We start from the raw sequence: 15,783 nt of genomic DNA, 5'->3' as shown, positions 1-15,783 counted from the left end.
AAGATACACTGCTCCACTGTCTCCTGGCCTCCACTGACTCTGTGGGAAGCTGGCCCTCATTCATACTGTTGTGTCCCGTACATAATGTGTCTGTACTATTATCTCTGGCTGCTTTCAAGATCTGTCTCTTTAACTTTGGTTTTCAGCAGTTTGATTATGATGGAACTAGATGTGGTTTTCTTTGTACCTATGAGTTTGCTAAACTTTTGGATTTGTGAGTTGATATATCCCACCAAAATCTGGGAAATTTTCAGCCATTATTTCTCAAAATATCTTTTCTTTCTGTCTCCTTCCCCTCTTTTTACAACTTCTGGGTCTCAAGTTACACATATGTTAGGTTGTTTGAATTTGTCCCTATGGTACTAAGACTATGTTCCTATTTTTCCACTTTTTGTTTTGTCACTTACCCAGTGGACTTTTCATCTTAAATACTACGGTTTTCAGTTTTAGCATTTCCGTCTGATTATTAGTTGCCATTCTGTGTAAGATTCCCCATCTGTAGTTAAGTAGATTATGACTACTTTTTCTAGAAAAAAAAAAAAAAAAAAAAAAAAAGACTACTTTTCCTTTAAATCTTTGAACATTTCTAAACCATCTGGTTTCCATTATCTTCTCTGAAGAGTGTTAAAACACTGGCTAATCACCCTGAGACTGGTTTTACGCATGGTTAGGGTGGGTCTACTTGGGTCTCTGCTCTTAAGACACGGCCCTTCAGAAGTCTCGAGGGAAGCCTAACATGTTTATCAACCCCTCTAACAGGGCAGGACTGGACTCCAAACTCTCCTTTTCCTGTGATGAGCAGCAGCCGAATCTCTGCTCCGTCTTGTCACCCCTCCAGCTGTTGGTTTCTGCTGGGTCTCTTAGTGTCGCCCCTGTGCATTCACGATTTGGGGGTTAAGCAAAGCCTTGAAGGGAATTTACAAGCAGATTTTGGGGGCTTCCCTCCTTGTGGGATCCATCTTTTCTGGGATTTGCCTCCTTCTTTCCCAGCTGCTCTAGCAACCTTAAACTCTGTCCTCAAATACCGCAAGCTAAAAAGACAGCCTTTCTGCTGGAGTCCTAACTACCCTGTGCTGCACGGTCTGGGGAGTGCCCTCTGGGGAAAAGCCATGAAAATGTGAGTCTCACTCAATGTCGTTCCCTTTTCAGTCCCCAAACTACGTCTGGTTACTTGGCAGTACCTTCAGAGAGCTGTTTAATGCTTTGTCCAGAGCTTATACATAATAGTTCTCTGTGGGAGGGTTAGTCTGTTACAAGCCACTCCACCATTACTGACACGGAAACTCTTTCCATGTCCTTTTGGTGTAAAGAAAGAAGGTGACAGCTTAAAAAGAGACTAAAAGGACGTCCGCACAGCTCTGCTCCCAATCTGGCTCTAGATCAGGGGTTGGCAAACTTTTTCTGGAAGGGGCTAGGCAGTAAACATTTTGGGCTTTGTGGGTCATATGATCTCTGTCGCAACTCCTCAGCTCTATTACGGAAGTGTGAAAGTAGCCATAGACACTATGTAAACAAATAAGCATGGCCGTGTTCTGATAAAACGGGAAGCAAGCTGGATTTGGCCTGTGGGCCGCAGTGCGGACCCTGGCTCTAGATATTAAGCCACTACACGTTTTCCTGATTTCAGACACGAGAATAACTCCTATGTGGCTCCCGTGACAGTGGATGAGTCCGTGTCTTCCTGGTGCTCTGCCCTCTAGAAACAGTCATGAGGAGAAACCACAGTAAGATTCAGGACATAAATCTTCAAGGACTGGATGCAGTGTCTATTAGACTTTGGTTAGAAGCTTTCTTTTACATGATCACAGACAGATGGCAAGTAATTGAAATGCTGCTGCTACAGTTACGGTGCATTTCTGATATGGACTTGAGGTGCATGTCTGAGCAGGGGCTGGGTCTGTCTCCATGCTTCTGCAGGAGTCCCTGTTAGTGAAGGGTGATTGGTGGGAAAAGATCACTTAAAACAAATTCATTTAGGATAGCAAATAGGAATGAAAAGGTTTGACAAAGGCTCTATCTTGAGAAAAAAATTATGAAAACGAGTTTCATTTTATCTGATATTAGAAAAAACTTAGGTTTATGATTGCAACCAGGAGCTAGTTTCCTGAATGAACACTGAGTCAGAGTTGATCGATAACTTGACTGTGATTCTTTTGATAAAACCATATGCTGGCACGATATGATATCTATCTTTCATTTCGTGTTTGCCTTTCCTAGTCCTATCATAAAAAAGGAATTTTTACAAAATATTTGAGGACTCCAACAGTTTTCCCTAGGCCTCTCAACCTTTTGATACACAAATCATTACCTTCTGAAGCACTTACGTCCTCAGTCTGATCAGTAGTTTTCTCCTCACTTAATGTAACAAACCCCTTACCGTCCATGGCTTTGCATGACTTCTGCAGAGTTCTCCAAAATCACTTTCATTGACTTAATGAAATTACTTTGCAACCAACTGTGACTGGACCATCAGAAAGATGATCCATTGGTGAAAACGCGAGGGTCAAATGGGGAGGATGTCTGAATGGTCAGTTCATCATAAAGGGGTGCCATTTTACGATGATTTTTGGTTCCATAATAAATGTCATTACTACAGAGAATTGAATAATAAATATGCAAATATCAGAAATGTATAATTTGAGGCATGCAATACTCACACGGTAAAACTAGGCAGAGGATCTGTTCCTCCTTACCTGTGCCAAAGTAGGGCTGACAATCAACTGATCTAAATCCACCGGCATCAGTACTGTGTGCCAGGGGCTGAGCGCACAGACATGAGGACAGTCCCTGCCCCCAAGGAGCTCACAGTCTAACAGAAGATAAACAAGTAAGGAAACGGGGGACAATCCCACGGATGTGGGCAATTGCAAAGACTGTTCAGGATCCGAAGAGATACACTAACGAGTTCAGCTGCTAACTGGTCCTCCCCATAGCTGAGCATCGACCCCAGGTCAGGCTCTGTGCTGGGCCCTGGGAATGCGACCCCGTGGTCCCAGCTCTCACAGTTTACAGTCTGTGGGGACAGCCTGTCAGGAAGAGTGTGTAGACAGATATCTAATTACAACTTGGAATGAGGGTCCTGAGGGAAATGAATAAAGGGCAGTGATGGAGAACGAGCTGGGGTCGTGCTTAGGTGCAGAGGGGTTAGGGAAAACTGTGAAGGTGTGGCGTTGAACTTGAGACGAAAAGGCTGGTAAGGAGCCAGCTGGTCAGGCTCCGAGTGGAGGGAAGAGAGAGTTCCAGTACGAGAAACAGCGCGTGTGAAGGCCCGGTTCTGGAGAGTCTGAGGAACTGAGCGGAGGCAGCGGGCTGGAGCTCAGCGGGTGAGAGCGTGGACGGACCTGGAGGGCCCTGGAGAGCGGTGGAACAGGCCGTGCAGGGCTGTGCAGGCCAGTGGGTGGGGCGGGGCTCCCAGGAGAGGAGCTGTGGGCAGTTACTGAAGGGCAGTAGTGGGAGGGTACGGTATTGAGTGGGGCTGGCAAGGGGGAAGGCAGGAAGACCAGTTAAAAGGTGAAAGGAATTCTCAGGTGAGAGTTAAAGGGGGCGGAGAGCAGAGAGCTGGCAGTGGAGACAGGGAGAACCGAGTGGAGCTGAGGTGCGTTTAGAAGCCGGAGCTGTCGGGACACGCGGCCTTGCTGGCGTGGCAGGCCGACGGGGAGGGGGTCGAGGAGCGCCTCCGCATTCACGCCTGAGCACAGCGGGCACGCGGCCATCTGAGAACGGCAGGGGTGGTGAGGAGAGCTCCCTGGGGCGACATCAGACGCGCGCTGAAGGCTGAGCACGCGTTCTCTAGGCTAACGGTGGGAGGAAGGGTACTCCGAGCAGAGCGAACGGCAAGCCATGGGTATGAGGGTGTGGACTGGCCAGGCACACTGCATAAGCCTATGCAGTTTGGTCTTGGAGGATGAACTGGTGGGAGGAGGTGAAGGTGGAGAGTCAGGCCGAGGTTGCCACGGTCCAGGCCCTGAAGGCCTGGACAAACGGGAAGGACAAGCTTACAGATGAGCCCTGGAGGATCCTCACAGCATTTCAAACAGTTTGTGATTAGCTGTCAGATGTTTTGCTCTTCTTAAACCCTGTGATCTGGCAACAACCAGCTGGAGCGAGGGCTCGCTGCAGGCACCCCTCTCCTGAGGGTCTCCTCGGCGCGGGGGCTCTGATGGGCGGGCCTTCCGGGCCCTCCGGGCCCGCTGGGCTCATCTACATTCCCTGCGCGAGCCCCTGGCTGGTTCAGTGATCTAGCTCCAGGTAGGGGTGAGGCAGATTTGCATCTCAGAGCAACTACTCCTGGTGCAGAATCAATTAGAAATGGGGAAACAAGAGGTATGCAGACCAGCTAACTACAAAACTTCACAGAATCCTGCTGTTATGGTAGCAGCAAGAGAGAGGCATAAACCCTTGTGTTATTCTTTTTCCATGTTCTGGAAAGAAGAGATGTTATATATCCCCATGTCTACCAGGACAGGCTCTGATTCAAAGCATAATGGAATCTATATCATAGCATGTGCTTTATAATGAGGGTTTTGCTGTGTCATCAAATATATGGGAGGGGGTAACCGAAACTTGGGATTCAGTGAAAGGGCACATATATTTCTTGTATGAAGAGCCACGAGTTCGTGGCTAAAAGGCTAGATGCCAGGGCTGTGTCCATGGATATATTCAGGAACACCGCGTGGCAAGCAACCCTTCTGAAGGACAGCAGAGTGATGGTTAGCAAAAGCCTATCCCCACTGGAGACGCACAGCCCAAACGACGTAGCAGCAGTGGGGACCGGAGACTTAGCAGATGCATCTAAGATGAGGAAATGGACACAGGGCGTGATACCCAGCATTAAAAAAACAGAAGAAACCAAACAGAGCAAACCTTAGACGTTAAATCTGTACAAATGTATGCTGTCTACGTCTAGGACAACAGTAATGGTTTGTTGTGTTTTCCTCCACGTGTCTGTGATGATTCTTGTCAGGTTTTATACCATTCGCGGTATCTATGCCATCTCAGATAAGACTGTGAGGACAGACTATTTCTTTCTCCTGATTACTTCTGCTATAAGAGCTTAAGATAGCACTGGGCATCCATCACATGTTCTTATTTTGATAATACTGTTTGAAAACAAAATTAAACAGCAGCTGAATAATGGGGTAGCTGCCAGACACACCTCAACAGGGAAATGAGACTCTGGGCCCAGAGGGAAAATGAGGTGACAGCAGCGTCTGGTCCCCTCCCCGCCTTCCCACCCCATCCGACTTGGGCGGGCTTTGCCAAATGCCATTCTGCACGGTGATGCCGTGCTCCTGGCCCCAGCTCTGGTCCAGGCCCCTCCTGAGGCAGACGACCACCTTGGACAACTTCATCAACAGGCGTTTATTAAGCACCTACTGCACGGCACTGTTAGCTCATCCATTTCACTTAAATCTCAAACTTTATATGCTGTAAAGTTCCCTCCTTAGCTTTTAAAAGGCGACTATAAATGAGATGTGCTTAAGTCTCCCTTTCTACCATTAATTCTTTTATATCTTTGCTAGAGGATGGAGCCCCAAATTACACACAATACTCTGAGCAGGGTTTTATCAGGCCTGTTAGTCAATGTTTATTTGAAGACACTAAAAAGTGTAAAAATGTCCTCAGCGCCCATATCACTTTCTCCATCGGTGGACTCTGTGGTTCTAATTGAAAAGAAAAAGGCTGGCCCACGCAAATGGAAAGACGTGTCTCCAGCGCAGAGAAGTGAGGTGAGTGACGTGAAATGACAGGAACCGGCGGTTTTGCTGGAGCTTTAATTTGGGCCTCAGAAAAACACATAGTGAATTAAAGAGTGACTTACTCGTTCTTGTCCAGCTGTATCCCAGATTAGGAATTTATGTAGCTCATTCTGGTACTGGACAGTCTTGGTCATAAAAGATGCCCTATAAAGAGAGATGATCAGAATACAATTATTTACAATTAATACATTATTTAAAGCAGGTCAGCAGCCCCAGTTGGAAACACCACTTCGGCTTCAGGCTCAAACTCCCGCTCCACACTATATCCTAACTGTTGTCCTCTCCGGAGTATTTACGAGACGCTCAGATGCCGGCTGCATATGCTGTGTCAGAATAAAGCGGTAGGCGGCGTATCTGCCCGACACAGAGGAAGGGTTCTTTGGCTTGTGACTGCCTCAGCTCCATATCAAAAGAACCAAGAGATGATTTGATAATCCAGACATTAGCCTCCCTTGTAATATACAGAAGCTGTTCTTCAAAAAGATGGCACCATGGGAAAACTTTTTTTTTTTTTTTTTTGGCAGTACACGGGCCTCTCACTGTTGTGGCCTCTCCCGTTGCGGAGCACAGGCTCCGGACGCACAGGCTCAGCGGCCATGGCTCACGAGTCCAGCTGCTCCGCGGCACGTGGGATCCTCCCGGACCGGGGCACGAACCCGCGTCCCCTGCATCGGCAGGCGGACCCTCAACCACTGCTCCACCAGGGGAGCCCCATGGGAAAGCTTTTGTAAAAAAAAACTGTGTCCAGGAAATCAGTGTGCTTATAAGCATTAGGCCATTTAGGTTTGTCCTCACCCATTCCTAAATCACATGACCACATCAGAGCTAGTGTAATACTAGAGTTAATAAAACTAAGATGCCAAACAAGAAGCAGGAAGACAGCCGGTACCTCTGTGTTTCAGTAACAAAGCAGCCCCTTGGTGGTCCTGATGGGCCACATCAGGCCTCAGGGGCCGCCCCAGCCCTCCATGGGGAAAGGAATGCTGATGTGCAGGTCTTACTGCTCTCTGTGAGGCGCCACTCTGCCCAGGGGCCTATGAAGGCAGGGGCTGGCGGCGGGGGGGGGGTCTCATGCTTTCTGGAGAATCTGTGAGGAGCTGTGGTGGCCCAGAACACATGCCTGGATCCTCTAGGGGCTCCTGGCTAAAGGTTCAGGAGTCCTGCCCTGGGCCTGTGCTCGGCTCCAATGCTACCCTCTACTCCCCATCTCACCCAGGAAGCTCCCTCCTGGGAAGCCCTTTCTCTCCCAGTCTCCTCAGTGCATCCGAGTCTGGCTCAAGAACCCAGAGATGATTATGTCTTCCTTCCCAATGAATAAGCCTTCTGGGGCCAAGGGTCAAGTTGTACTCTTGGAATCATAGCCGAATCATGCTAATCAGGAAAACCAACTCAATGGCTAGACATTTTCTAATATGCTGGATCTGAAATATCCTTGCGATTCAAGTAACAGATACATAATTTTCAAGAAAGTTCAAGCTGAAATCGATAGAATGACTTTCTGAAGTATTACTGAGCTTAGATAAGTATCAGAATCCTAGTTTTAAAAACTTAAACTCTGATACAATGAATTCCTAGTAATATTTATATAAATTTATGGTTTAGCAAGCAGCCACCAAAACAGTGACTGTGATGAGGAAGGGGGAGTGAGCCAGGAAGCAAGATCACATTTATTGGGCCAGGGCTACTTACTTGGTATCTCCTTACGTGAAGTTCACCCCGTGCTGTCCTTCGTAAAGTGCTTTAGGCACAGAAGGTGCTCAATAAATGCTTATCACGTCAAGAACTTCTGGCAACTCACCATGATTAAATCAAGATGTGCACCATGATTTCTCATTTTAGGAAAGATCTCAGCATTCAAAAAGCCTTATTTACTGTGAAGATTAAATGATACGATGTATGTGAAAGCGCTTTGCAAATTGTAAAGTACTATCCCTATACAAAATATTATTACTATTGTTATTATTGTTATTTAAAGGCAGCTGCAGGAAATGTTTTAGTTTAGACTCTGCAATTAGTCCTAAGAGCTTGCAACTCAACTCTCCATCAATTATGGCTTGGTGTTAGAGGTAAGAGTGACAACAGACACCCAGTAGAGGCCTGTTAACACAGCCAGTGCATCCAACACATCCGTTTTGGCTGCTCAAAGAACAAGAGAAGAAATATACTTTAAGTAGAGAAAAAGCTGAGAAAGATATATACAACAATTAAAAGGAAATGTTTCATTATTAGATCTGAATTCACTGAAATCCAACCAACCTGCCAACCATTTCCCTTGTAATGGAAGCACAGATTCATTAATCAGACAGGAGGAAAAAAGACAAAATGGCAGCTGCAATGTAATGTAGGGATCTAAAAGGATTAAACCCAACTTCCTGTCTGCGACCCTAGGCCATCCTTCCACCTCTCCCCCATGGTCGCTCTCAAGACAACTCCTTCCCATCTGCACTGAGGTCTTGTCATGTCCAAAGCTCTCTACTTAGGTCTCCTTGGGTCTACACATCTGTTGGCCTCTTGTCCTTTTATCGCCAGCATCACTCGCCATACTGTGCCAGTTCTTTAGGAATCTTGCCTGTCCTTCTGTCTGAACCACCTGGAAAGGCCTCTCCCCCTGCTTCCTCAGCAGAGAAGTGGGGTGGCTGCCTTGCTGGAAGAAAGTCACAGAGCTGGGAGGACCAGTGTGAAGGCTATCCTACTTCAGCTGAACCCACCCAGGTCTCTCATCCCACATAGCAACGACCCCACACTCCTACGACTTTTGTCCAGCTCCCAACCACTGCCCGAGACCCCTCTTTCCCGGGCAACAGCTTGTTTCAGCCTTCTCAGAGAAGACAGAGGTTATAAGCCCAAAGTTTCCCCACGTGTTCCCCCATCAACCCTCCCAACTTGAGAATAAACACATTTCCATTCACACCAGCTGTGATTTCCACTTTTCTGCCTCTGCCGAGTCAGAGGTGTCTTGTCTTTGATTCACGCACCATCACTGCTCCCAGCACACCCTGCCTGGGCCACTGCGGTCACCGAACTGGTCTCCTCCTCCCAGACTCAAATCCTCCCAATTGCTCTGTTTCTACCTTCATGCTGACTGTTCTTTTTCTTGAATGCTTTCTTCCCTGGCCAAATGCTCCTCAGGTTTTAGGTCTTAGCTCAGCTGCCAACAATCACAAAAATCTGTGTGGTCCACCCAAGCCAGGCAGCTCTGCACCCCAGCTTCACCCTGCAACACACACATCATCCCATTTTGTCTTCAGGGCATCTGCTACGAGGTCTGTATAATATCTGCCTGGCTTATTTATTTATCTATTTTTAAATTTACCTGTTCAACGCCTAACTCACCCATGAGAAATGTAAGCGCCACGACGGTAGGGACCTTGTTGTACGTCTTTCTCTGTAATAGGCGTACCTTCCTCAGCCCCCTCCTTGCTATCCTGGAATTCTGACAAAGCATTTACCATGTTGCCAGAAGCCACTCCGCCTTCCATGACGCCCACAGCTCCAGGGAGACTCGGCCAAGCACTCCCCAAAGCATAAAGTGAGAAGTGCTTCTGGAGCACAGAGAGAGCTGAGATCAGAGGAGCCTTGGGGGCTCTTGAGCCAGGTGGGTGGCCTCTGGGGGTGGGGGTGGGTGCCACCAGCAGGGCTGACCACGCCCAGGGAAGTCCTCATGACCTGCTGCTGCTTGGCCGCCAGCTCTCACCTCCAGGCCAGCCAACAGGCACCGGGCGACAGCCAGGCGTCTTGAGCAGTGACCGACTCCTGTGTCCCTCCATCGCCCAGACTTCCAGAGTATGCTAAGGAAGAGGCTGTGGCACTCACGGCTGAAGCAGGAGTGTCTCCCCAACCGCCGGGTCCCAGCTCAGGTGGCTGTGGCGTGACCACCACGCCTCCCTGTCCTCTCCTCCCTGAGCCCCGTGACGCCTCTTTACTGCAACAGATATCTCTGTTGATCTTTGAGAACCTGAGATCTTGGCCTGTCACACCTGTAAGGACATTTCCTCCCCTTCGGCATTTGCATTTGGTGAGTCTACACAGTGACGACACCCTGACTCGGGCCAAACAAGGCAGGGGGTGATGCCCACTGTCCCTCCCAGGTGGTCCCTGCGCGCTGGCCGGCCCTGGGCAGAAGGCCTCCCGCACGGCTCGCCAGAGTGAATCCTGCCCCACAGCTTTAGGCTTTCATCCGTGGGGGACGGCGCTTTTCTACATCTGACCGCCTGCAGCTCGGCTCCACGGTCCAGACACTTCGTCCCCATCTCACACATGACACGGTGAAGACGGGGCTTATTTCCACTCCACTCCCACAACAGTCCCCAGTTCCAAGTTCTCAATCAGAACATGGTGTCTGCCTTCCACGGAACAGACACTGGTCTGCAACTCTTCTTTGTCCTCTGTTACTTCCATCCACTCTGAGAGAACTGTCTGGTTCTTCATTTTACATTTAATCTACATTTGAACCTCAACCCGAAATAAATTCATAAATTGGACCCCACTCTTCGGGCGGGACTACAATTTCTCCCTCCCATCATCACTCCAACTCCAGGATCACTCCTTTAACGTTCAAGTTAAATGATGCGGACGGTACGATAACTTCAATGGCTTGCTTTTTGAAAAACAGGCAATGGCTTCCTGCCATGCAAATGATACATTTTTATTTTCCAGCCTGCCATTTACCTGTCTGATAACCTTATTCTTCACTGCTACACCATCTCTCCTCACTCTGCCTAGGCAGATCTTATTACCACTTTAATCTAAGATCCCTACTAGCATTATTTTCTAAAGCTAGAATGCCTTTCATAAACGTCTCCGTTTTTCATGACATTCTAAAAATATGACTTTCATGGGCACCAAGCAGTCATGATCTTTGGTAGAAGCACGTGCTCCCAATGAAAGTACTTGCTACAAGGTGTTGTAAAAATGCCTCTCCTCTAACTGCAGACTGCAGTTGACTTGTTCGGCTCTCTCAGAACACAGGTGTGCCCTGCATCACACTCCAGTACCTCCAAGCCCTTTCCTTGGAATGACACATGGATGCTATCATCCCCATAATGGTATGTGGTGCCTTGTAAGGAAGGCTTTGAGTATCCAGAACCTCAGCTCCTCATGTAGGTTCCACAGTCACACGCATCTTTAAACTCTACCATCTCTCAGAGATCTAAGGTCTGACGTGCCATTTTGTACCACTCTGCTCAGGGCTGTTGTCTAGGCAGCCCTGCCCACCTGAACCAGAGCGGTGGGTGCACACGAGACGGCTAGGCCACAGGTTCACGGTCACCTTAAGCAAATTCTCTAGTACTTTCTACATTTTTGTCATTCTAAAAACTTTTGCAAAAATATTTAAAATCAAGGAAAACATTACTTTAAACCTAAAGACAATTAGATTTAATAACAAAGAGTGTAGCCTAAGTTTCCTAAGTTTGTCAAGAATAACTTACACAACAGAAAAACCTTTCACAACATAAACAATAAAATCAACAACAACAGGGATGGACCTAGCTGCCCTGAGTGGTCATGATGGTCAGGCGCTCTTCTTGTCCTTCATGCGTGTGACCCCGTTCAGTCCTTGCTGTTAGCCTCTGGGTTGGGTTTGATTCGTCAGCACCATTTTGCGGACAAGGCATGGAGGGGCGGAGCAAGTGGGTGGCACAGCTGGGAACCTCAGCAGGCGGCCGGGCCCTGAGCCTGGCCTGGGAACCGCAGCACCCCAGGGCCGTCATGCACTGGGTGGTCGACTCCCTCAAACACATGCCTTCTTCTGTCCGGCAGGAAGTCTGGGCAGGCAGGATGGCTGCAACCCCACCCCTGCCCTCAGGAAGCTCACAGGGAGAGGACTGGTCAGATGACAGATAATTATAAGGCAGATACTCAACGAGATACTGAAGGATGGACAGAGAGTTGCGGGAGCACAGAGGTAAAGCCACATCTGAGTTCCCAGGAGAAGGGTGACTCCAGGTGTGGGAGGATGGATAACACCCCCCAAGAGGATGTCCACACCCCAACCCTAGAACCTGTGAATATGTTACTTTCCATGGCAAAAGGGGTCTTACAGACGTGATTAGGTTAAGAATCTTGCGATGGGGTGAGGATGCTGGATTATCCAGATGGGCCCAATGTAATCACAACGGTCCTCAGAAGGAGACAAGGAGAAGCTGGAGCCAGAGAAGGTGATGTAAGATGCAAGTGGATACCAGGATAATGTGCCCTGAAGATGGGTGAAAGGCATCTTCCGGGGTGCTGCTCCCTTCCCCTGTGTGGTGAGGCACTCTCCTGCATGGGAGCTTGTTCTCCAGAGGGTGCTGGGCTCGAAGTGGCCAAGGCCCCACCCCACTGGCCTGGTTTCCCAGGGTCCTCACGTGGGGCAGGAGAGCCATGCCCTGCTTCCTTTCCCATCCTTCTGGATTTGTTACTATTTTGCGTTCTTAACACCTGCCAATAAAGACTGTCTACACTGAAAAAAAAGAAAGTACAAGGGAGAGCAGCGGTGCCAGGTATGGGAGGCTGGAAGAAAGGCAGCCCCGAGAAGCTGCAAAAGGCAAGGAAGCCAATTCCCTCCTCAGAGCCTCTGGGGGGAACCAGCTCTGCCAATACCTTGACTTTAAGCCAGTGCAACTGATTTCAGACTTCTGATTTCCAGAACTATAAGACTATAAACTTGCGCTCTTGCAAGTGACATTTGCTATATTTTGTTACAGCAGCAATAGGAAACTAATACAGTAGGGAGGACTTCATGAGAAGAGCTGAAGTTGGAGCTGAACCCCGCTGAACCCTCCTTCAGGAGAGAGTTTGCCCAGCAGAGGCCCAGCAACAGGACCTAAGGCGGGGGGATCACATTCTATAAAGAGAAACAGCAGGAACAAAAGCACAGAATGGTGAACATGCAAGATGAACCCAAGTGGTTCTGCAGAGTGAGCCTGGGTGGGGTGGGGTGGGGTGGCCAGCACATTCAGGTAACCACAGAAGAGGCCCCAGGCAGGGCAGGGACAGACAGGTGGTGAAGGTCAATGAGACACTGCATCTTCACACCGATGAGCGTCTGCTCTGCGTGAGGCCCTGTTTCCTGTATGTCAGCATCTCCCGAAGGCCAGAGCCTCACTGTCACCATTTCTGCCATATCCATGTTCCATCTGTATTACTTACTATGAATATTGTAAAAAATCATTCTGGTTTTTTTAACTTAAACTTCTCTGAGCAATAATATTGGTAAAATTAAAATCCCACAGGATTCATGGACTAGTTTATTTTTTCTAACAGACAATAAAATACTTAACAATATAAATTTAAAACGTCCACCTGTGCACCATGTGAAGTCATTTGGAGGATGATGTTTTGGGAAAAATGGCTGAAAGTGGGAGGAGCCCCTGAGGGGAGAGGAAGGCACAGTGTTATCAGACCTGTTTGAAAGCTGAATTCTGGAAGCAACAGGCCTTTGGGGTCCTCCTGCCAGATACCAAGCCCTTAATAACCCATGGATGAGTGAGATGGATGTCTATTTTTAAGGACCTTACAGGGCAGAAGTGGAAATGGATTTCTAGGCAAAACCTGGGGAATACTAAGCACTGTGAGAGCTTGGACCAGATGGAGGGAGCGGGACACAAAAGGGAAACAGGGAAGGAAACGAGCTAGGAGGCCCTGAAACGATCCTGGAGAAAGACGGGGTAGGCTTGATGGGTAGGAAGGGACACTTTGAGGCTGATACCCCAAAGCCACAGGGGATGGACGGGTGAGAGGCACAGTTCTAAGAAGTCTGAGGCAGGCTTCTGTCAGCTCAGGCAACTATGTGTGTGATGAGCTATTTCAGTCATTTCCAAATTGTTACTATAATCATTAATTTTTGGAATAGGTAATACACTCATAGGCTTCATGACCCAGAATGTACAGAACAGGTATACTGGCCTGAAATGTCTCCCTCGTACCCCTCTCTCCCAGCCATTCAATTCCTCTCCCTGGAAACTATCTCATCCGTTTCTTAGGTTTCCTTTCAGATATACCTGCGGTTTATACAAGCATATGTGCATACAGTTTCCCCTGCATCCTCTTTTATTTATTAATCCAGATGGTAGAATATAGTACGTATCTTTGATTTTTTTCACTCTACACTACACCTAGGAGGTCATCCAATATAAGTATATAAAGTTTTCTCAAGCTGGCCTTTTCCCCTTCATCATATTATATCAAGTGATTATGCTATAAATAATATAATCAGCCCCCTGCTAATCCACAGCGCTGGAATGACTAACCTTGTATAGTTACTAACCTTGTTGTTTGGAACGTCTGTGAGTTCATCTGAAGGATAAAGTCCTAGAAGTAGAATTTCTGGGCAAGGATCTGAGACAACAGCATTCTCACTAAGAGTGCAGGCTTTTCAGCCAGACTACCCAGCTCTGTTTATTAGTTTTGCCACCAACTGGGCAAGTCAATTAACCTCTCTTTGCCTCAGTTCTCTCATTTGAAAACTAGGAATACCTCCAGTACCTATAACACAGGGCTTTAAAGCGTTTTATATATATAAATATATATGTATATTTTACCGAAGTATAACTAAAGAACAATAAAATGAAGCATAGGGTTTGACGTTTCATATTCTCGTGTAACTATTGCCCCAAACAAGATAAAGAACATTTCTATAACCCCCAAAGTTTCCTTAGTTAAGGAAACTTTGCCCATTTCTAGTTAAGTCTTGTACCTACCCCAGGCAAAACTTTTTGACTCCTACTTCATAGATCAGTTTTGATTGTCCTTGGATTTCATATAAAGTATATACTCTTGTGTCTAGCATCTTTCATTTAATGACGTTTTTGAAAGGAATCTATATTATTTGATAGCTAATTCTTCCTTTATTGCTGTATGGTATTCCATTGTATGAATATATCAGACTTTGCCCATCATTATGTCGAGGGATATTTGGGTTGTTTCAAGCTTTTGGCTATTATGAATAAGGCATTTTTTTTAGAAGTCTTTCTCTAAACATATATTTTAATTTCTCTTGGGTGAATACCTAAGGGTAGAAGTGCTGAGTCATAAGTTAGATGTATGTTTAACTTAATACGAAAATAGAGCACAGTCCTCCAAAGCAGTCACACTATTTCCTACTCGCCTCAGACATGTATCCCGTTCTAGCTGCTCCACATTCTCACCAGCATTTTGGCTGTTATGCTTTAATGTCAGCCATGCCTTATGACAAGGCATGGATGTCCACTCTCACCACTTGTATTTGACACTGTATTGGAGGACTGAGTCAATACAATAAGGAAAAAAAAAGCACCAAGACTGTAAAAACAGTAAAACTGTCACAGAGACCATATTTATAGACATCAATATAGTGTATGTAGAAATGCACAATGCCCTGCGGAGTCTATAAAATATGTAAATGCTAGAAATAAGAAAACTGACATTCAATGTAATTATTTCCATGACTGGTTTTAAGTTTCTCATTTTGGCATTTGTTTGTTGTTTCTCTGCTCCTCCTTTTCTGCCTTCTTTTGGATAAATCACACTTTTCTCTGTATTCTATTTTTTCTCTTGTATTGACTTTTTAGCAATACCCCTTTGTGTGTGCCTATTTTTTCCAAAGTTTCTCTAGAGATTACAATATGAAACCTTAAATTTCAGTCTATTTCCACATAATATGGTGCTACTTCACGAACAATGGAAGATATACAACAAACTAATTTCATGCATTCCTCTCCCATCCATTGTGCTCGTTGCCTTATATTTAGCTTCTTCAAATGTTATAAACACAGTAATACAATTGTTATTACTGTTTTAAAAGCCAACAGTCTTCTTAGAATTTCATTTAGTATCTTTCATGATATGGGTCTGCTGTAGGCAAATTCTCTCAGCTTTTGCCTGCGAATATCTTTTTTTTTTTTTGGGGTACGCGGGCCTCTCACTGCTGTGGCCTCTCCCGTTGCAGAGCACAGGCTCTGGACGCGCAGGCTCAGCGGCCATGGCCCACGGGCCCAGCCGCTCCGCGGCATGTGGGATCCTCCCGGACCGGGGCACGAACCCGTGTCCCCTGCATCGGCAGGCG

At 47.0% G+C, this 15,783-nt stretch overlaps 1 protein-coding gene across 4 annotated transcripts in view; it reads right to left on the bottom strand.

Annotated features, from left to right (window-relative positions):
- The window catches only part of RAB22A (RAB22A, member RAS oncogene family), a 56,217-nt gene that overhangs the window by 17,738 nt on the left and 22,696 nt on the right, over window positions 1-15,783 (bottom strand). For all 4 annotated transcript variants that reach the window (XM_028498444.2, XM_024128339.3, XM_028498443.2 and 1 more), the window contains one exon: window positions 5,822-5,903. In XM_028498444.2, the coding sequence (XP_028354245.1) occupies window positions 5,822-5,903 (82 nt within the window). The remainder of the gene's footprint in view (window positions 1-5,821; window positions 5,904-15,783) is intronic.

Source organism: Physeter macrocephalus, chromosome 14 (assembly GCF_002837175.3).
Source record: "Physeter macrocephalus isolate SW-GA chromosome 14, ASM283717v5, whole genome shotgun sequence".
NCBI classification, from domain to species: domain Eukaryota; kingdom Metazoa; phylum Chordata; class Mammalia; order Artiodactyla; family Physeteridae; genus Physeter; species Physeter macrocephalus.
Note: the sequence above shows the minus strand (reverse complement) of the source record. Positions and strands in the feature narration are given on the sequence as shown.